At 38.1% G+C, this 23,267-nt stretch overlaps 1 protein-coding gene across 1 annotated transcript; it reads left to right on the plus strand.

Moving 5' to 3' along the window:
* The first annotated feature begins 1,376 nt into the window (after positions 1–1,376).
* Positions 1,377–3,716, plus strand: LOC134812613 (uncharacterized). The gene is made up of 2 exons (XM_063820099.1): positions 1,377–3,092; positions 3,193–3,716. The coding sequence occupies exons 1-2, from the start codon at positions 1,408–1,410 to the stop codon at positions 3,485–3,487; spliced, it is 1,980 nt and encodes a 659-aa protein (XP_063676169.1). The 5' UTR covers positions 1,377–1,407; the 3' UTR covers positions 3,488–3,716.
* Positions 3,717–23,267: the final 19,551 nt, after the last annotated feature.

Genomic DNA, 23,267 nt, shown 5'->3' on the forward strand with positions numbered 1-23,267 from the left:
TTCTGGGCAAACTGCCAGCTCGAAGAACATAACACCGGAGTTAACTTTTGTAGTGTGACCGAGATAGGTGTTTAGCGTATTACACAGCATGGCATGATCTCTGAATTACATGTTTCTTTTCTTACTTACAGCTTTAGTTATAATAGTACTCGTTAATTCCTGTGTGGTGACTTATTAACACATTTGTACAATGGACATTGTTCCTGCGTTCTACTGTTCTTTTTTCGGTATAGTATGTCGCTCATGGTTGACAAAAGGCGTCTTATTCTAATCGAGGTAGATGTCATGTAGGATTTCATGTACATTAAGAGATAACAGCATAACATTTCTACATAATGTATAAGGAACGGTATATAATTTGACTCCTTCAGTCTTATTTTTTATAGACGATCAAAGCAAACTTAATTATAACAAGATTTACTCGTAAGTAAGCTTGAAACTTAGTTATCTGGTATTGCAGCTATGTATGATTGAATGAACACTAAACAACAAAAATAGAACACTTATTCTAATTTTAGAGTAGGCTTATGTGTACAATATGCATAATTATAACATATTATGCTGACTTACCGCGGGTATAACAGGTGTGTCATGGGTGTTATAAAGGTATTAGCTCTACTTGCTGTGCTTGTGAAGCCCTGTTTGTTACTTTTCTGGAGAAGTATTAAAGTATTGAGCCGAGTCAAGTAATTGGATATTGGTCATGGGTTTTCCTGTTTCGGTATATTATCAGGCTATCACGCTGCACGGCTCGCTGTACTCTACTTTAATTCCTACCACTTCGACACTTTGTGATGTATTTTAAAAGTTTACTTATAAGTTATACTTTAACCCTCTAGAACCTTCTAGAACACAAGGATCCCCGTTCTTCGCCTTGCAGAGCCGTTTAGTTCTCTTGTTTTTCTTACCTTTCCATGTTTTGCCTTTGGAATATGTCAACTTTAGGTTCCCTTTTCCATGCGTTCTATTTCAGTCGCTTATACCTGTGACGAGTTTTTAATTTCGTTTCGGTTTAGTCCTGTCACCTATCAATTTATCAACACTAAAAACTTATCTACTTTTAAAAAGTGATTTATGTCATTGTTCTTGATCTGATTTGATTTTTGATTTAAATATTTGATCTTTGAAATTTGATTCGAACTTATTTTGACAGGAACTTGATAATGTGTGAATCATTAATTTGGTTAAAGGGCCTGTAAAAGTGAAGCCATTGACTTAATATAATTATACCTAAATTACAATATGGATACGTTTTTCTGCTTAATTCGTTGAGTCAAATTCAGAATTTCCACAAACGCCGTTCGATATCTGAACAAAATATTCTTATATGCATAATATACTCTTCAATTTTATCTTCGTATCTCATCATTAGGTAATGTAAACTGCAGCCGAGGGAAGCTAAGTGCGATGTCGGGCAGAAGATATCGGCGGCGTTCCGAGGAATCCAACTCGACGTACCGACGAGATAGTTACGACGACAGTCAGGCGGCGTACAGTCGACTGAAATGCTGGAAGTGTGGTAAGGTCGGCCACGCAGCCAGATTCTGTAACCGCATCACTGATAAAGAAGAGCTTTACGAGATAGACCGTATTGACCCGGGCATCAAGTTCAAACTGTTCAAGTTCTCTCCAGTCAAAGTCACTACTCCTGGTACTTTGTGCGGGGACTGTAAAGCTAAGAGTAAAGAATCTGATGATTCAGAAACGAAAGAAGAGGAAGATCCGTGCAAATGCACGAAACGTGACCCAGAACACAAACCAATTGACGAGTTTAAAGATCTCAACTTAGATAGGAAGTTGCTTGGGAACATAACAGACAAGAGTTGCTGCAATTTTGAGGTTCCCACCCCGATCCAGCGTTATGCTCTTCCCATAATCAGCGAGGGGCACGATGTCATGGGGTGTGCCCAGACTGGTACAGGTAAAACTGCAGCTTATATCATCCCGATGGTGAAATTCATCAAAGATGGAGGGTACAAGAAGAAACCTGTGACTCGCGAATCACCTCAGAAACCAGAAGTTCTGATTCTAGCCCCGACTAGGGAGCTTGCTACCCAGATAGAGAAAACAACGAGGAAGCTAACCAATGACATCGAGCCTAGCTGTGGAGTGTGTGTTGTTCACGGAGGACTTGGGACTAATAGGAAGCAACAATTGGATAGAGTGAGGAATGGGTGCAATATTTTGATAGGGACAACCGGTCGAGTGAGACAGCTTATTGAAGACTTCACGATAAGTTTAGAGAACATCAAGTTCTTTGTATTAGACGAGGCAGATAAGATGCTGGATATGGGATTCGGACCTGACATAGATCTGATAATTGACAGCCGTAAGACAGACATGCCCTCCACCAAACTGAGACAGAGCCTTCTCTTCAGCGCCACCTTTAGACCTGATCTCCAGAAGGTTGCGAGGAAGTCTCTCAAAACGAAGTACAGACTGATAGAGGCAGGGGAGATTGGTTCTGCGCAACCTAACGTCACCCAGAACTTCGAGCTGGTTGATAACTACAACCAGAAACTGTGGCGGTTAAAAGAGATTCTGCTGGACCTGCTGGTAACTGCTGAGAAATCCTTCCTCAAACACAAGTGCTGGGAACACGAGCAGGGCAGCAATCACCCAAATATAGGAGATTACATCCTTCACATGCTAGGAAGCTGCTCTGACAAGAAAATACTTGTTTTTGTCAACACAAAGAAATCCGCTAGAGAGATAGCGTACAGTGTTTCGGAGTATATCTACGATCAATGCAAAGGTCGGTTCCGGAAGAAGTTCCGTGACCTTTACTACGTGGAGGATGATGCCGATCTTATCGAGAACTTTGGAGCGATATATTTGAGCGGGGAGCTGTCACAACCTGAACGTGTTCAACATCTGAACGCGTTCAAGGACGGAGTTTACCCGATAATGGTTTCAACTAACGTGACAGCTCGAGGGATAGACATAGAGGGGGTAACGCATGTCATGAACTTTGACTTACCCTTGAGTCTGTATAGTAATCCTAAATTTCACGAGCACGACGCCACTGCTCTGAGAGAGGGTCGGATCAGCAAGAAGCCGATCAGAGATCAGTTTGAAGAGTATATCCACAGGTTCGTTTGCATCACAAGGTATAAATACAGTGTTCTCATAGGTCAGTTTTTAATTAGTTGGTTATTTCAAATGAAATGTTAACAATACCTTGCATTGCAGGATAGGGCGGACTGGTCGAGCAGGAAACACTGGAACAGCTATAACGTTCTTCCAGCGAGATATTGACCATCACCTAGCTATCCCTTTAGTCAGGATGCTGAGTAAAGCTAAACAGGATGTGCCGGAATGGCTTGAGGAAATTGCAGGGAAACCAAGTGGTGGTGGTGGTGGTGGGAACAAAGGAGGGAGAGGAGGAGGAGGAGGAGGAACAGGGCAGACACCAGTGATTGGGGTAAATGATTGGAACTATACCGAAGGTATTGGGGCTACTGAGTTGTGGGGAAATGAAACTTAATATTAATAATATTAATGAAATGTTCGCTTTGTGAACTGTTATCCCTCATTTATAGCAATCAGTGTCCGAAGATTTGTTTAAATGCCACTGATTATGATTGGAGTAACTTGTTGGAATCTTAGAATTGCTGGAACTTTTTAATTGTTTTAGAACTTTTGACCTTTATCGTAAGAAGCGATTTGTGTATATTAGGGTTGCCAGTCTGCGCGACTTTGAATAAATAGAAAGAAAACATTTCAATATTATTTGTAACTAGTGTAACCCGGCCTACGGCCGGGATTTCACTGCCGCAGTTAAAAAGGGTAGGAGTAATTACTCGCTGAGTCAAAACCCGGATTAGGCGAGCAATTCTATTCGGAGTGCCCTCACGTATCCAATAGTATGCTTAAAAGATAGTAATTCTTAATGAATAATCAATAGAAATTAACCCTTAACACCATGCACCACACCAGCCTATCATATTTGTGAACATGCATTACATTGTCGTATGAAAGTATGAACTCTCTCTACAGTCCAAACAGACCGTTTGAGCACTCCCTCCCCTAATAAGTTTATAGTATTATATGACCATGTAATATATACGCCATGTAATATATACGCTACATATGCAGAGAGAGAGAGAGCTAGCCCCGTAACTCTTGCCGTTCTTCTCAAGCCATTTTATGTAACATATTTTGTGGTACAAAACCATCAATTAAACCACTTACCACCGGCCGATTTTTATAAAATTTGCTTATTGGCTTCGTCAGAGTTTTGTCGGCACTATACCGAAAAAACCAGTCCCGTAACTATTACCGTTTTTTTTGTATAACCGTTCGGAAATTACACACAGACACACACACAGACACACACACATTCTGGTGTTATTAAGTTGATAGCAGCGATATAATTATAATGAAATGATCACGATAGTGATACCATGTGAATATCAAACTTTTTTTAAAACGAGCAAAATATTTTATGACACAATTGGAGTTGTTCCGATATAAGGCTTACTTTTATCTGGAAAAATTATGAAGTTTTAAAAGTCGATTTTGAAGGTAAAGATCGAGTTTTCACAACCCCATCTAAAGATCCCCATTGGTGTTTCAGAAATTCTTAATATAACTTTCTTTTGATATTTTGAAATTGAAATTTGACTCCATTAGTGCCGGTGGCGGGTTATGCTTTGTAAAACTGTAAAAGTGAAAGTTTTTTTAAATGAAAGCAAAAGTTCTTTAAATGCGCGTTAGTTATAACCAGGAAACCTTACCGGCTGGGGCCTAACTTCAAAAGTAAAAGAGGTAGAGACCTCCGGTTTTTTGCAAAATAACACCTTTTGCCCCATTTTCAACTCCGATATCCACCAAGTTTTTCCAAAAGTTTCTAAACTCTAAATGGGTGGTCTTTACGAATTTTTTGATTGATCCCATTTCAGAAACCGAAGATATGACGGAATATTTCGGAATAATAAGACGAAAATCAACAAATTTCATCAAATTACGCGAATTTTACGCTTACTGAAGCGGCAAAAGCCGTGCATCATTAAATATATTATTATATTAAAAATAGCGCGAAGATGTATGTGGTGAACAACATCTACAATTTAGTTTTTCAAGGAATATTTTTATGTCCAATAAGGTATGATTAGTATTTACTGGGCGGCGCTCAGCCTGTCATTCCGCCGAATCTCTATGTTTATAAACATTATAGGCATAGCCTCTGGTCCCAAGTAAAGGTAAGATTAATAATTAATATAAAAATGAATTTTCAATAATCCGGTCGAGGGTTGGCGGTGACTTTATTTAATATTCAAATTTTGTTCTTTGTTTGAATATGCACAGCTGCTGTAGGTGTGGCTCTGCTCTGCTCTGTAATTACCGTTGGCGTTACCAATACCATACCCAAGGCCAAACGCAAAATGATTCCGAGAATGAACTCGATCGCTCACTTTTGCCATTCATTCACGGCCTGCAAATTTTATTTGGAATTGTAACGATTTCAATAACTGCTGTGAGGGCGTAGCTGTATACTGGTAACGCATCGTTAGTGCTGAGTTCAGGCACCTGACACTGCCTTCTATCAATATTATCAATTGATTGAAAAAAGGAGACACTGGCGACTGAGAAAATTGTAAAAATAGCAATGTTTAGTGATTTTAGCAGTTTTCCATCGATTTTGGCGTACCTAACGTGTAAAGCTTACTTATTTTCAACTAGCTTATAGGTATCACAATATAGACCTATAATCTATATATCACAATGCTGGCAAGCATTACCGTCGCCCTTATATTCACAATACTATTTACCCCCTATACTAGTATATCCCCTTTATTGTTTTCCAGGCATTAAGACTCATCGAAAGTAGTTCAGCAGGTATATCATATATTTAAGTTCAAAACATTCTAATTCAATGTTAAAGATGACAGGAATAAGAAATAGTTATGTGGAGATTTTTAAGAAATTTTCTCAAAATACGCGCCAGCATGTTATACGAAATTAGGTAAAAAATCCAAAATCGCCATATTCAGGTGCCTTAAAAACCATGTTAAAATTGAGTTAGAGATCTGAAACTTTGCAGGGCGTCTAGACCTTGTTTAAATCGACTGTAAAAAAATTGCATGTTTCAGGAGTATCGGGAAGTGGGTTTTCTGGAACCCCTGTTTTACAACAGATTGTCGTGAAGTATATATATGTATGTATAGACGCTTTTGCAGTCAATTATAGCCTACATTTAAGTGTCCGTAGATTCAAAAGTATAAAAGATACAGTCATTTCGAACCACAGGTTTTAAAGGTAATTGTTTATACCTTAGTTTACATTATATCAAAAAATAATTTATCTTCATCATCATCACTTGATGACGTCATCAAATTAAATGTTTTCAAAACTTGATTTTTGACAAAGTAACAACTTTTCAAATCGATTTTAAACCATTAAGGAGTAATTTTATTCAAAATCTGATATGAGGACATTTTCACCTTAGATAGGTAGTGCGCCATCGACAGTGAGCCGCGCGTGCCGACTGTAGGATGGTTTTTTAGCGCTAATTTCGGCCAGCACAATTTTCTTCAAACAAATAGATATTTAGAATCTTTCCCGACCTCCGATTGCAACAAAAATTGGTAAGCTTACTTATAGATTTACAAGGAAAGTGTCCGAAAAATGTAAAGCATATCCAACCATCAGAAATTATGTTACAGCTAAAAGCAGCGTATTTTGCCCCATTTTGATCACTATATCAACTCCGATATCCACCAAATTTTTCGGACAGATGTGAAAGCTCTATTGGAAGGTCGTCGCCAATTTCCAGAATGATCTCATTTAACTTTAAGGAACTAAAGATATATCCAAATAATACGACAAAAATCAACGAATTTGGTCAAATTTGGTCAAATTACGCGGCTTTTACAGCTAATTTTGCTCCAAAAGCCGCGCACCATCAAATATGGCACCTAGGCGAAACTCACTGATCTTTCCAAAAAGGTATGACAAATTTGGTATTGTGAAAATTCTCACAGTCTCTAGAAAACAATGGTACAAAAATTTTTAAAATCCGAGCAAGTTTATTTTTATGGTGCACCCCCTACCTTAGATAATTGTTCAAGCATTCTGAAAATCTACCGGAAAAGTTTTTTACTTTGCTCCTTCATAAAGATATTTGCTATTGAAGTAAGTGCTTTTTTGAAGAATAATTTTATAAAAACACAAAAGTTGTGAATTAGTATTCTCTGGTGTTGGGCCATCCCTTGGGTTGTGGAGCTCAATTTTGCTTCTTAAAGGTCTAAATTGTGTTATAGGCTAGTTTTAAAGTTGAAAATCGAAAAGTTGCACACGTGGGGACACGTCCAAATTGATAGAAAATTGCTAAAATTACTGAAAATTGCTGTATATATAAAATACTGCTATGCAAAAATTTACGGTGATTCAATATTGTATGCGCACACAACGTCCGCTCAATGTTTGCACGTGCGAAAGGTGAGAATTTTGCTCATTCGTGATTTCGAAATAGCGAGCGACCGATTTCATTCTCGGTATCAATTTGCATTTGCGGACGGTTATTCAAATTAATATCATTTCCTTTTGTTTGGAAAAGAGAGACACTGGCAGCGGTACACTGTACCCATGATTATGGGTTTTGGTCAAATAATATAATAGGAACGTCTTGGACAAATAAGCATTTAATTGATGAACAATTTTTTCAAGCCTGATCTAATGCAATATCACTGATCCAAGACCAACTCTCTTTTCTCAATTCTGAAAGTGGAAAGCTTTTGTCGCATGTCATCTTCTTCTTCTTCGTCACATCACACATGTCACTTTTGTCTTATGGCTCCCAAAGTTAAATTGCTTTTTTAATAATTAAAGAGGGTTAAGTTGCAGCACACTTTTTTCACCAATAAACATTGTTGCCAAAGTAGTATAGTCATAGATTCTTTCAGTGATCTGTCTCTCTAGTCCCAGCTGATCACATCGCCCACCCATAAAAGTAATAATATATTATACATTCTTCTAGTTTTAAAAAGGAACGTAGGTTGTAGCGCGATGCACTACTAGACTGGGTCGCGCCGCGCATTTTCTCGCAACCACAACCGTATGCAGATCGGCGAGATGCGAAGGATTGACATTGTGAGTCAAGAACGTAGACGACATTTGTGCGCACGGCCGGCACGTATGTATTTACGCAGGCAGGCAGGCATGACGGTCGCAAGCTACCATATACTAGCAGGAACCCGTCTAACCCTAAGTGGTGTCAAGACTCAAAAGATTTAATTAATTATTACCTATTTTATTTTTCGTTTTTGACACCAAATTTTGGGCACTATAAATATAATTGTCATTTCTTGGCCAATTTGTTATTTTTTCATGCTGATTTGAAAACCATTAAGACATTTCACCCAGTCAAAAAAATTTCAGTTTTATATATTTTACGGTTTTTGCGAAAAGTCGTGTTAAAGTTGATGCCGTGATGTCAGTAAAATGGTACGGATATATATCGTCTCGCTGTAATTGTATATATAGTTAAATACAAAGGAAAAAAACTCGTAGTCGTACGCTAACCCTTGTCCAATTGACTCTTTTGTGTCTTCGGCACAGGAGTCAGGGATCGGGAAAAATAGTATATCCTTGTACATTGTACCTATGTACTTATAGTTATGACTATGTGTAGTAGTCAAACATTACAGAGATTGGGAGGATATTAAGTTTTTTACATGCTTGGTAATACCTTTTTGTTCCTAAGGCTGCAGTGAAAACACAATCCATTGGCATTACAATTTGAATCGATCGAAAATGAACATTCATTCGGAAAAAATCAGAGTTGAAAAATACGTATTTAACGTATTTTATATAATATCAAAAAAACGTTAAATACGGCGTATTTTATTTTCGCTGAATAAAATTCGTTAAAATACGTTACAAGTGATTTTGTAGCATTAAGAGCTCCAATGAAATAATAAGTACTATTTCTATATATACAAGATAAAAGTTTGATTAAAACTCCCGTAGCTCTGTAGTTAATCACCTCGCGTATGATTTAAGGGAACTGTGCACGTGCTAAAGCGTACCAAAGCGTGCAAATACGAATCATTACGAACCGTAATGACGATGTGTCTGAAAAAATTGCGAACGAAATACATAACTTATTAAGTTTTTGGATGCAATTACGAAAAAAATAGGCAAACGTATTTTAACGTATTTTTGACGTATTTTATTTCTAAGCAAAAAAACGTTAAATACGGCGTATTTAAAAAATTATCTCACGTATTTTTCAACTCTGGAAAAAATTAATTGTTATCATTTGATTTGATGTGTATACTTACTTTTGCACCCTCCTCCGTGTATATTTGATATTGTGTCAAGTACCTCTGGCACGACGCCATCGCCATTGCTCGGGGCTTTTAAATGAACAAAAACATTTATACCTTATTCTAATTCACTATATAGCCTCTGTAACAGTAAACTGTTCATTGAAAAACTATTAAAAAAATCGCACTGCCCCGGCACACGGCAGAAATTGTGATAAGACTATATATATAACTTTGAGTTTGAACTTTCTACGCTGAAAGTCTCAAGGTTTCAATATTCATCATTTCTTTTTCGTTTGAAATTGAATGCACACGCATATTATAGTCCTATCTCAATCTGCCGGGGCAGTGCGATTTTTTTACACAGCATGCACAGCACTTACAGTAGCTCTCTGCTTTCACATTAGCAGTTGTTTATTTAAAAATTCAAATAAGGTTTCGGGTTGAAGTGGAGGGCTGGAGTGCGCTGTACTTTGAGTTGTTCAGTGCTCTCATAACAGTGCGATTATCTTGCACTGTTTTTAGAGAAACTAACAACACAGTCCGTGCGATTATAAACTAATCGCACCGATTAAATAACACCAAAAGCGTGTAGTTATACGCGAATCTAACTGTATGTATAATATGATTACACCAGTTATTGCACTCGGATGCGCCTCGTGCAATTAATAGTTTAATCGCTTTATAAAACGCAGTTAGATTAGCGTATAGAAGCATGCATACTGAGTGGCACTAGCAGGATGACAACTAACAAAACTAAAATTAAAATGAAATTGAATAATGAATATATTATAGCAAATGATTCGGCTGAACCAGCACATAACGGTGTTTTCTAAAAATTAAAAACACTTTTCAATCGTGACAATACAATAGTGACGGAATACACGGTCTAGATAACAATGAGAAAATGAAACCCGCGCACTGGACGACCAAAGTTCCAAGAAACTGCTGCTAACTGCTGCTCACTGCTACTAACTGCTACTAACTGCTGCTAACTGCTGCAAAATGCTACTAACTGCTACTAACTGCTACTAACTGCTGCAATCGCGCCCACGCATTGCGCGCACCGTTTGCAGCAGTTAGCAGCAGTTAGTAGCAGTTTGCAGCAGTTTGTTGTCATACGTTGTATGACCCGCCGCGCACGAGTGCGCGGCTCCCCCTGTATCGTCAGGACGATAAAGGGGCCATAGTGAAACGACCGTGGGGGTCGCAACGTGATACAAGCAGTTTGCAGCAATTAGCAGCAGTTTTATGCGTGTCTTTACTGCGCAACGCACACACTGCGCGCACACACTGCACGCAACTGCCGAAAACTGCTGCAAACCATGCTACTAACTACTACTAACTGCTACTAACTGCTATTAACTGCTACTAACTGCTACTAACTGCTACAAACGGCGCGGGCAATGCGTGGGCACGATTGCAGCAGTTAGTAGCAGTTAGTAGCAGTTAGTAGAATATAGTTGGTTCGTGTGCACTAAACGCACTTTTAAAACCGAACGCACTTTACGCACGAAAACTTTTAAAAACGCACTTTTAAATCTGTTTCTAACAAATCAGTGCGTGGGCACGGAATAAGTGGAGAAACTTGTATATATCCACGGTAATCTGCGCAATATCAGTGCATCTGAAAAGACTGGTGCAGCTGCACGTGGGAGTTATCTTTTACACTACCTTAGTACTAGTAAGATGTAGGAAGGAAGAATTTTGTAATTTTTTAATTCGTAAGGCAAACGCACTTTACCGCACTTAAACGCACGAAAAAATCTTCACGAACTTAACGGATTTTTCTTGGAAAAGTAACGCACGAACCAACTATGGTTAGTAGTAGTTAGTAGCAGTTAGTAGCAGTTAGTAGCAGTTAGTAGCAGTTAGTAGCAGTTAGTAGCAGTTAGTAGCAGTTAGTAGCAGTTAGTAGCAGTTAGTAGCAGTTAGTAGCAGTTTGCAGCAGTTAGCAGCAGTTAGTAGCAGTTAGTAGCAGTGAGCAGCAGTTAGCAGCAGTTTTTTTGCACTTTGGTCCTCCTGTGCGCGGGGCTCTAATTCACTTATTGCTTATCTTAAAGGCGAATACTGTGCCCAAATTTCTATCCTTCAGCTTCTGTTTCTATTTCACTTTTTTTGACGTCGTTACATTCGTTTTCGTTATCACCTCAATGATTGCTTCAATAGTAAAGTTAAAACATTTGACTTTATTGACCTAGCGCTCGAGTCATTGGTATTGGTAAATTTTCAATGCAAGACGTTAAGATAGTCCCTCCTGGACCTATCCCCGCCAACCATGGACCTTTTAAATACCGGACCTTTTTAACTTCGGAAAACGGCCTTTTTAACGGGTCCTATCTAGTGTGAGGGTCTCACTGTATCATAATTCAGTAGGTTAAGATCTTTAATAATTTAAGTTCAGGTCTATGTTTCTTGCTCTGAAGTAAAATGAAAGTGGTAACTATCCTGGTGCTTGCACAAGTGATACTGCTCAAAACATTCCTGTGCACTGGCCCTGTGATACTTTCACCAACCCAGATACCTACAACTGTGAATCCTATCTTTAAAGGTGAGCATCGAAAATAGCGATAGTCATTTATAATAAGGGGTAGGGGCAGTAAAATTGTCGAATACATGTAGGGTGATTATATGTGAAATTTTATTTCAGAGACCTGTGGTATCCAGAATTTCGGAGGATTCCTAAAATATGTTTGCACGTACCATAACAAATATGGACCTTACGGAGAAAGATTATCGACAACTCACTTCAAGTGTCACAATTCAAATGGATGGTACAATCACATGGAAATATTCGGTACAAATACAATAGGTGGAAATGCAATGATTAATACTGTAACTTTGCATCGTACATTCGATCACAAATGTGTTTATGACAACCAATCATACCAGGCCTGCGGTAATCAGCCAAATGAATTTCAGTCTTACAAAAATGCCATATGTCAGTTGCGAGTTTACATCGACTCGTCAAGTGAGGTAAACGCTGATATGGTTGAGGATAGTCCAAGTAACGAAACTGTTGTTTTGCCAAGTGGGGATGTCACCTTCCGTGATTATATCTGTAATGATAAATGTGACAGATATGATTGTGAAGATGAGGCAAATTGCAACGGTCTCACTTATGGAAAATACTGTTATCAGGGTGACAATGGGAACATCAGTTACATACAACCTAAATACATTTGCACAGTACTACATGAACAGAAATGTAGTAATGAAGATGTGTTGATATGCGATCCTAAAATCACACCCGAAGAGAATGTATGCGAAACATTTTCACTCGGGAATACCTATATGGACGAACCGTTATACAATTTAGTTCCTGTGTTTAACTTCACAAGTTGCACTCCAACAATTTTATGCCGCAACTGCATCGATCAATTTAACTGCACAGACCAATCAAGGGTTGGTGTAACCTGTAAAATTCATGGCTATGTATCAACTGTATCAAAGTACAAGATCTGTGGAGAACGAAGTACACCCGTTCGCGTTACTGAATTAGCTATCTGTGATGATAGAATCGATATGGCATGTGAAGAAGTTTCCTCTGCATGTAGGGTACACAAACACTATCTATGCAACGGAGTCGCAGATTGCAACGATGAGAGTGATGAAAGAATTCTAATTTGTCAGGTAAATACCTCAAAATCTTGTGTGAGACGAGGTGGAAACGGGACTTTTAGTTTACCACTTCCTCTTGCATGGCTACGAGATGGAGTCGAGGATTGCATCGACGGTGAAGATGAGAAAGATATTTGGCCGGAATGTGGAATCGGTAAAACAAGGAGATATGTGACTGAAAATAGCATTTGTGACAATGTGTTTCTGTGCCGTACTGGAAAACCAGAATTTGTTGAATTCAAAAATCTCTGTGATGGAATTAACACATGCGGAAATGAAAACAGGATCTGCCAAGAGTCAAGAGGATCAATTGCTGTCGTGAAAACGGTTATTACCCATAACCAAGGACTTTTTAAACGCTTGTCCTACTGCTTGGACGGCCTACAGAAACTTGGCCAACTATCTCATCATTGCAGTACTGAGCAATTTATTTTTCCCGATAATGACATTTTTGGGTTACAGAAACCAGAGTTTACTTTACCAGATGTGAAAGCCAATTGCGATTATATGTTCGGTGAACTATACGTATACACTAGTTGCATTGGCAACTGTATCAACTCTTCCTGTCCACTGAAAGACATTCCCAAATACCATTCTTGTCCCGGTCAATATCCTCGTAGAGCAGGAACCATAGTCAACAACAAGTACCTCACATTTGCTGTCAAATCGAAAGGGGAAAACAGCAGCGTGTACTTAAACGATATCTTCGTCTGCGACAAGGGCATAAGATGTGTTTCTTATTCACAGGTGTGTGATCTAGTTGATGATTGTGGGGATGGGTCAGATGAAGAACGCTGTACTAATCACTTCAAGTGTAACTCTTCTGGACATTACATACCGAGAACAAGTAAATGTGATGGTAAGATTGATTGCTTAGATTCATCAGACGAATGCAATGATGAGTGTTCAAAAGAAATACTTGATGGACTCGCACTGAAGGGGATTTCTTGGGCAATCAGTCTTTTGGCAGTTTTTTCAAACCTTGTTATAGTCTTTGTCATCATCTTATCTCTCAAGAAGTGTAGAACCACTGTTGCTCTGACAAATAAATTGTTCATTATCATGATAGGTATAGGTGACATTCTAGTTGGATCGTATCTCTTAGCAATATCATTTTTCGATGGAGTAGTCCACGGTAAGCAGTATTGTAAGGACCAGACCACTTGGCTTTCAAGCAGGGAATGTTCCATTCTTGGTGTGACAAGTACCATCGGATCAAATCTTTCCCTGTTTACAATGACTGTTTTGAGTTTGGTAAGGGTTCATGGCATCTGGAACTCGATGAGAGTTCCAGCAGGAGTTTCATTTAAGAAATTCGTCATAGTTATGGCTGTAAACTTTATCTTACTTTCCTTATCAGCTACGGTGGCATTTATTCCAACTATGAAGTATTTTGGCGATTTCTTCATCAACGGAATACGATATGACATTGAACCGAAACTTTTCGTAGGCTTGGTTAACAAAGAGACTCACTCAAAAGTATTTAAAGAATACTTCGGACGCATGGAAAATAGGATTCTAAGTTGGGATACAATTGATTCAAGGGTTTCTGAGATGTTTTCCCACGATCCTTTGGCAGAAGATTTCACAAAAACTCAAACAAAAGTAGGATTCTATGGAAACGATGGAGTGTGCCTATTTAAATACTTTATTCGGGGAACAGATCCTCAGCAATCGTTCGTACTGACAATTCTCATATTAAACATTATTTGTTTTGTGGTGATATCAGTGTGCTACATTATCATCAGCACGCTATCTACCAAATCTTCAAACAATGTGACCTCCAAGTCCAAAAGAGGCAATAAACAGACTCGTCAAAGAAACAGACGAATGAACCAAAAAATTTCTATCATAATCACAACAGACTTTCTCTGCTGGGTGCCATTTATTATTACATGTGCGCTCCATTATCTGGAGATCGTTGATGCTACACCATGGTATTCAATCTTCTCCATGGTGATTCTACCTATCAACTCCGTGATTAACCCACTCCTCTACAACGATTTTATCGTGCGCAACTTAAGGGCGTTCTTATCACAGTGTAAAACTAAAATATCACTCCTTATCTTGACTTTTTCGTCTCAATTTATTGTTGAGGGAGTCACTACACCTCGGGAGAGCATTGAAATGGCGGATCCCACTGCGATCAGATCATAGGAATTAAATATTCGTTGCACTTCTTGCGCTGATGTTAAATTTTAATTTTATATTGTTTAGTCCGGACTTACTTCCTTTTCTGAGAAAATCTTGAAAATTTTCTGAGATAAGGAAGTAAGTCCGTGGACTTATTTCCTTATCTGAGCTGAGATAAATGATCTGTGATAGGAAAAAGTAGCTGAACTTACTTCCTAATTATCCTTTATCAAAACATGCTAAAAACGGAATTTTAGAAAGCGATTTCCCAAAAAGAACGTAACTTTACTGCCGATCCATATTTTCGCTTGAAATTTTCAGAATCGATGTATAATTACATTTCAACCTTACGTTCGTGATCAAAATTTTCATTTAGGGCTCCACAAAAATTTGGTGGTCGATTTTCAAAAAACACCGGCCGTATTTTAGTCACAAAACATAAACATATGAGCAGTTATTGAGCTGTTAATCGCAGAAAATGTTAAGTTCAGGTATATCTTTTAGATCAAGTTTATTTTCATCAAAATATCGATAAGTAATCACTATCAACTATATGCACTGAAATCTTTCAAAATTGGCGAGTTTGCCCAAATATGGGCATTCTCGAGATGGCACGTGCTACGAAGTAGCGCGCGCCGGGCCAGACCATTAACAATGGTCAAAGATCATCCCAGCCTCGGCCTCAAAAATTTAGTATAAGGCTTGGACTTACTTAAACTTCCTTCTCAGAAAAAGATAGAACAGAGATTTTTCTCAGAAAAGAAAGTAAGTCACATTTTTCTCAAAAAAGGAAGTAAGTGAAAGTCCATCCAATATGAAAAATTAGCTTAATTATTTGGCATAAAAATGGTTATTTCTAAGCATATGGAGGGGCTGAACGCTTTAATTTTTCTGACAAATTAACATTTGACTTATTATTGATAACTCAACGTGTTTACTTTCGATCTTACGCAAAAAATAAGCGGAGAAAAAACCAAAAACGCAAAAGTCGCAATATCTCGAAATGGAAAATATGGACTTATTTCCTTTTCTGAGAAAGCGGCAGATGCAGAACTCTGGTCACGCGCACCTTTACTTCCAATGAGCATCCGCACTTTTTATATTTATAAGCTGAGCGCCGCCCAATATAAGCTTTGATACATATGTCCGGTTTCGGTGGCGCTTCGCGCGCGAAAAGTGGCATGCAACGCGACGTGTGTCAAAGTAAGCTTTGTCGATTTGCCTCGAAATTCATGGTATTGGTATCAAACGATTCCCCGTTCAATTTTGGACGGTAATATAAATATAGCCATAGGTCAAGGTAGTGCAAATTCTGAAATTGCAAAATCAAGCAAGTTGTAAACCTATTTCATACGTATCAAACTGAATTTGATTTTGGTGGAGATATAGCTGATAGCGCGCCAAAATAATTATAAGCATAATTTACCTGGTGACCCCAGGTGCCAGGCTATGTTTATAATAATAATAACAAAGGTTCGGCGGAATGAAAAGCTGAGCGCCGCCCAGTTGAGCGTGCTAAATCACTCTACAGTCGATTTTCTAGATTGTTCTAAAAGGGCCCCCGGCCAACAGTTGAAACCAATTTCAATCGATGTATTTTCCGACGCTGATTCTGAATCACCCTCCATCACAGTGCTGGCATGAAGCACGACCGGTGCATTTATTGTGGGTATAGTTATTTGACCAAAACCCATAATCATGGGTAGAGTGTACCGCTGCCAGTGTCTCTCTTTTCCAAACAAAAGGAAATGATATTAATTTGAGGAACCGTCCGCTAATGCAAATTGATACCGAGAATGAAATCGGTCGCTCGCTTTTTCAAATCAATAAGCTTTATTACAATTCGTAAGCCGTGATCGAATGGAAAAAGCGAGCGACCGATTTCATTCTCGGTATCAATTTGCATTAGCGGACGGTTCCTCAAATTAATATCATTTCCTTTTGTTTGGAAAAGAGAGACACTGGTAGCGGTACACTCTACCCATGATTATGGGTTTTGGTCAAATATCATCTCTTTTTGATTATAATGTCAGGATAATTTACACAATCGAAACTTCATTAACAAGGAGGTAATTCCGACGATTTCGAAATTCTGCCTTTGAAAACGTTTCCTTGTGTTTAGATAGGTATATCTGTCGATAACCGACTGAATATGGCACTTTTTACTCATTCAAGTTGGCATTAAATTCATATATAATGCCATTTAAATATCGTGGAAAGCAGAATATATTCGAAATGATCACGAATGAGCAAAATTCTCACCTTTCGCACGTGCAAACTTTGAGCGGACGTTGCGTGCGCATACAATATTGAATCACCGTACATTTTTGCATAGTCGTATTTAATATATAGTTTGATAAGCATGCAAAGTTTCAGAAGATTTCAAAAAGAACTTGGATCACAACGGGACTCCAAAGTTGATAAAAATCGTGAAAATCAAAATTTTTAGTGATTTTAGCTATTTTAAATAAATTTGGGCGTGTCCCCACGTGTGCAACTTTTCGACTTTTAACTTTAAAACTAGCCTATAACACAATTTACACCTTTAAGAAGCAAAATTGAGCTCCACAACCCAAGGGATGACCCAACACCAGAGAATACTAATTCACAACTTTTGTGTTTTTATAAAATTATTCTTCAAAAAAGCACTAACTTCAATAGCAAATATCTTTATGAAGGAGCAAGGTAGGAAACTATTCCGGTAGATTTTCGGAATGCTTGAACAATTATCTAAGATAAAAATGTCCTCAGATTTTGAATAAAATTACTCTTTAATAGCGTAAAATCGATTTGAAAAGTTGTTACTTTGTCAAAAATCAAGTTTTTAAAACACTTAATTTGATGACGTCATCAAGTGATGATGATGACGTTAAATTATTTTTCAGAACAATGTAAACTAAAGCTTAAACGATTATCTTTAAAACCTGTGGTTCGAGATGACTGTATCGTTTATACTTTCGAATCTACGGACACTTAAATGTAGGCTACAATTGACTGCAAAAAGCGTCTATATATAGTATTATATATCTTCACGACAATCTGTTGTAAAACAGGGGTTCCAGAAAACCCACTTCACGATACTCCTGAAACATGAAATTTTTTTTACAGTCGATTTGGACAAGGTCTAGACGCCCTGCAAAGTTTCAGATCTCTAACTCAATTTTAACATGGTTTTTAAGGCACCTGAATATGGCGATTTTGGGTTTTTACCTAATTTCGTATAACATGCTGGCGCGTATTTTGCGCAAATTTCTTAAAAACCTCCATATAACTATTTCTTATTCCTGTCATCTTTAACATTGAATTAGAATGTTTTGAGCTTAAATGTACCTGCTGATCTACTTTCGATGAGTCTTAATGCCTGGAAATCAATAAAGGGGATATAATAGTATAGGGGGTAAATAGTATTGTGAATATAAGGGCGACGGTAATGCTTGCCAGCATTGTGATACTATGTATCCCCTTTACTATTATACCCCCTTTACTATTATACCCCCTCTACTATTATACCCCCTTTGGTACACGTTACACTTACAAGCCTCTTTCGTGCACGCGAAGCGTGCACTCCGGCCGGAGGCGGCGGCCGAAGGCCGCCGCCTCCGGCAGGAGTTTTTCAGGCATTAAGACTCATCGGAAGTCGTTCAGCAGATTTATTTTTAGTTCAAAACATTCTAATTTGATGTCAAAGATGACAGGAATAAAAAATAGTTATGTTGAGATTTTTAAGAAATTTGCATAAAATACTCGCCGCGCCAGCACTGTTATACGAAATTCGGTAAAAAACCCAAAATCGCCATATTCAGGTGCCTTAAAAACCATGTTAAAATCGAGTTAGAGATCTGAAATTTTTCAGGGCGTCTAGACGTTGACCAAATCGACTGCAAAAAAAGTTTCAGGTTTCAGGAAGTTTCAAGTTTCAGGTTTCAGGAACATCGGGAAGTGGGTTTTCTAGAACCCCTGTTTTACGACAGATTGTCGTGATATCTATATTATAGTTATACATACACAATACATATTCAGGGATAAACGCTTTGCCAGTCAATTGTAGCCTGTATTTAATTGTCCATAGATTCAAAAGTATAAAAGATACAGCCATTTCCGACCACAGGTCTTGAAAATAATTGTTTACACTTTAGTTTACATTGTATAAAAAAATTATTTGACGTCATGAACACCCCTTGATGACGTCATCAAGTTAACCGTTTTTAAAACTTGATTTTTGACAAAGTAATAACTTTTAAAAATGATTTTACTCCATTAAACAGTAATTGTATTCAAAATCTGAGGAAAATTTTACCTTAGATAATTGTTCAAGCATTCTGAAAATCTACCGGAAAGTTTTTCTAGCTTGCTCCTTCATAAAGATATTCGTCATTGAAGTTTGTGCTTTTTTGAAGAATTATTTTATAAAAACGTCAATTTTGCGATTTAGTATTCTCTGGTGTTGGGCCATGCCTTGGGTTGTGGAGCTCAGTTCTACTTCTGCTTCCTATAGGTATAAATTGTGCATTAGGCTAGTTTTAAAGTTGAAAATCGAAAATTTGCACACGTGGGGACACGCCCAAATTGATAGAAAATCGCTAAAATCACTGAAAGTTGCTGTTTTTACCATTTTCTGTCAACTTTAGAGTGCCGTTGTGATTACAGTTCTTCTTGAAATACTTTGAAACTTTGCATTTCAAACTATATATAAAACAATTACATGCAAAAATTTACGGCGATTCAATATTGGATGCGCACGCAACGTCCGCTCAAAGTTTGCACGTGCGAAAGGTGAGAATTTTGCTCATTCGTGATTTTCAACAAATTCTGCTTTGCCACGACAGTTTAATGTCATTATATATGAATTTAATGCCAACTTGAATGAGTATTAAGTGGCATATTCAGTCAGTGATCGACCGATATGCTTACCTAAACACAAGGAAATTTGTTTAAAGGAAAAATTTCGAAATCGTTGAAACTTCCTCCTTATTAATGAAGATATCAGTTTATATTTCGACTTTATAAAGTACCCTGACATTATAATCAAAAAGAGATGATATTTTACCAAAACCCATAATCATGGGTAGAGTGGACCGCTGCCAGTATCTCTCTTTCCCAAACAAAAGGAAATGATATTAATTTTGAATTTGATTGACCGTTCTCAAATGCAAAATGATACCGAGAATGAAATCGGTCGCTCGCTTTTCCCATTCATTTACAATTGTGATAGATTAAGAAGAACTACCCAAAGGCAGCTGTACTTGGCAATAAAGATTCAATAAACTTCAGCTAATTCAATAAGTAATAACTACCACCCTTACCCCGAAATACTAGGTATCGACCCGAACGCAACCCAAAGAGATTTTTAAAGCATCTGATTGATGTAATTAATCGAAACTTATTACAATTCGTAAGCCGTGAATGAATGGGAAAAGCGAGCGACCGATTTCATTCTCGGTATCATTTTGCATTTGAGAACGGTCAATCAAATTAATATCATTTCCTTTTGTTTGGGAAAGAGAGATACTGGCAGCGGTCCACTCTACCCATGATTATGGGTTTTGGTAAAATGACATATAGGGTTAAAATACTCCCCTGACGAGATATTGCATATTGGTGAAAAACTGTCTCGATCACGTGATATGACCGTATAAGGAAGTTAGTCTAATTTCTCGTTAGGGTTAGGGTTTCAGCAAATGCTTTTGTTAAGGATTGGGTTAGGGTTAGGGTTGGGATCAGATAAGAGGGTTAAGGTTTCAAATAGTCGTTCAGAACCAGCTAAAGAACGGGTTGAAAAAGTCACGTCACAGTTGAGTGTAGAGTGATTGATCATCATCCCCGCCCAGTTATAAAACTAAAAGTAAGGCCGGAGGCTAAAACTAAATAAAAAGCATAATGAGCATAGAACTGTCTACAAACATTGGAGGACTTTGCCGCTTCGACGCGACGCGCAAACTAGCATTCTTGCTTCGCATCGTTGATCGTCGATGGGTTGACACCGTCAATCAACTACAATTGTACAAACATTGAAAATATCATGAGTCGAAAAAGCCTAAAATGTACAAACAACTCATTTGAGAAAAATAAGGGTTGTCATAATTGTCCATCTGCGTCAAAAAGAAAGCGAAACTGATTGACCGTCACGTCCGTGCGAATATTTTATGTTTTAGCTAGTGCGTGCGACGTTCTAAATTTTGCTTGTTTAGTTGATTCAAGATGTTAATCCTTCACAGCTCGGCTCAAGGCCCAGTGCATGGTGCATCTTGCTGATCTAGCGTTGTATCACGCGGTGACCCCCACTGTCGCTTCGACGATACAGGGGAGCCGCGCACTTCGTGCGCGGCGGGTCATACAACGTATGACAAATCTAGCGCGAGCGTGCTAGTGCTACTGCTATAAAATCAATTTACAGTCGATCTGCGAGATTGTTCTAAAAGGGCCCCGATAGTTGAAACCAACTTCTATCGATGTATTTTCGGACGCTGCGCTGATTCCGAATCACCCCCATGACATAGGGTTAAAATGCTCCCCGGACGAGATATTGGCGAAAAACTGTCTCGATCACGTGATATGACCGTATAAGGAAGTTAGTCTAATTTCTCGTTAGGGTTAGGGTTTCAGTTGCTCTAACCAGAGTCCTTTCGCTTGCAGTAGTGCGCGACCGCCGAAAGCGGCAAGTATATTGATATTCTACTTGTGAAACAAGCGCGATCACGCAGTACGCGTATATTATACACATGGCTATGTGAAGGGTTTCAGCATATGCTTTTGTTAGGGATTGAGTTATGTTTAGGGTTGGGATCAGATATGATTAGAGGGTTAAAGTTTCGAATAGTCGTTCAGGACAAGATAGAGAATGGGTTGAAAAAGTCACGTGACAGTCGAGTGTAGAGTGCATTAACGGGTGATACTCGTAAAATATCTGTTCCATATACTATACAGGACCGTCGACGAGTCCAACTCGGCGCGCGTCCTGGTAGGTTGTAAACCTACAAAGAGTGCATGATTAATCATCATCCGATCTAACGAGAAACATTATTTGATGCGCGGCGCGGCCCAGTAGTGCATGCATCGCGCTACAACTTGTAGTTACTATGGTAACAATATTTGCTAAGTTATTTATTTCATATTTCCAGATTCGTCGATCACTGTCTTAAATGCGCGGCGCTTAACTGTAACGTGACGAGAAATCGCTATTTTGAAATAAAATGTCAAAATGGTGCACTTGCAATTGTATGGCCGTCGGCCGATTGAGAGATGAAAATGAATTGCAATAAGATGTGTGAAGCACTGTACTAAAAGAATAGGCTCTTTCTAAATCGCTCGCCCAAACCGTAATAACAACTTCAACTTTTGCGCGTCTCCTAAATGCGCGTTAGTTATCTGTGATAATTTAGCACCGGCGAACCACATGTTCTGCCTACTAGCAAAGTTCACTCAAAACGTTCCGCGCCCGCGGATAAGTCAATATTTGTGGTTTTCAGAGACCAGATATTGCCATATCTGGATCATTAAAAAGGCCACCTGATAAGTCTATACAGACATCAAAACTCTTTTTATCAGTAGTCAGAGTGGTTCGTTGTCATTTTAGTAGTAGCACTTCCTTATTGCTAATATATAATTGGGAAAGCAAAATAATAGACTTCAAATATGCTTTCCACATTGGAAAATACAATTCACTTTATATCTCCAATATTATTGGAAAATACAGTACACTTATCTCTAGTATTATTGGAAAATACAGTACACTTATCTCCAGTATTAATGGAAAATACAGTACACTTATCCCCAGTATTAATGGAAAGTACAGTACACTTATCTCCAGTATTATTGGGAAATACAGTACACTTATCTCCAGTATTATTGGAAATACATGGTACACTTATCTCCAGTATTATTTGAAAATACAGTACATTTATCTCCAGTATTATTGGAAAATACAGTACACTTATCCCCAGTATTATTGGAAAATACAGTACACTTATCTCTAGTATTATTGGGAAATATAGTACACTTATCTCCAGTAATATTGGAAAATACAGTACACTTATCTCCAGTATTATTGGAAATACAGTACACTTATCTCCAGTATTATTGGAAAATACAGTACACTTATCTCTAGTATTATTGGAAAATACAGTACATTTATCTTCAGTATTATTGGAAAATACAGTACACTTATCCCCAGTATTATTGGAAAATACAGTACACTTATCTCTAGTATTATTGGAAAATACAGTTTACTTATCTCCAGTATTA

The sequence above is a fragment of the Bolinopsis microptera genome, chromosome 3, assembly GCF_026151205.1.
Source record: "Bolinopsis microptera isolate Bmic1 chromosome 3, MBARI_Bmic_1.0, whole genome shotgun sequence".
NCBI classification, from domain to species: Eukaryota; Metazoa; Ctenophora; class Tentaculata; order Lobata; family Bolinopsidae; genus Bolinopsis; species Bolinopsis microptera.

Coding starts and splice junctions, on each gene's coding strand:
- LOC134812613 (XM_063820099.1), top strand. CDS start 1,408: ATGTCGGGCAGAAGATATCGGCGGCGTTCCGAGGAATCCAACTCGACG. Junction 3,093..3,192: donor TTTGAAGAGTATATCCACAG/GTTCGTTTGCAT, acceptor CTTGCATTGCAG/GATAGGGCGGACTGGTCGAG.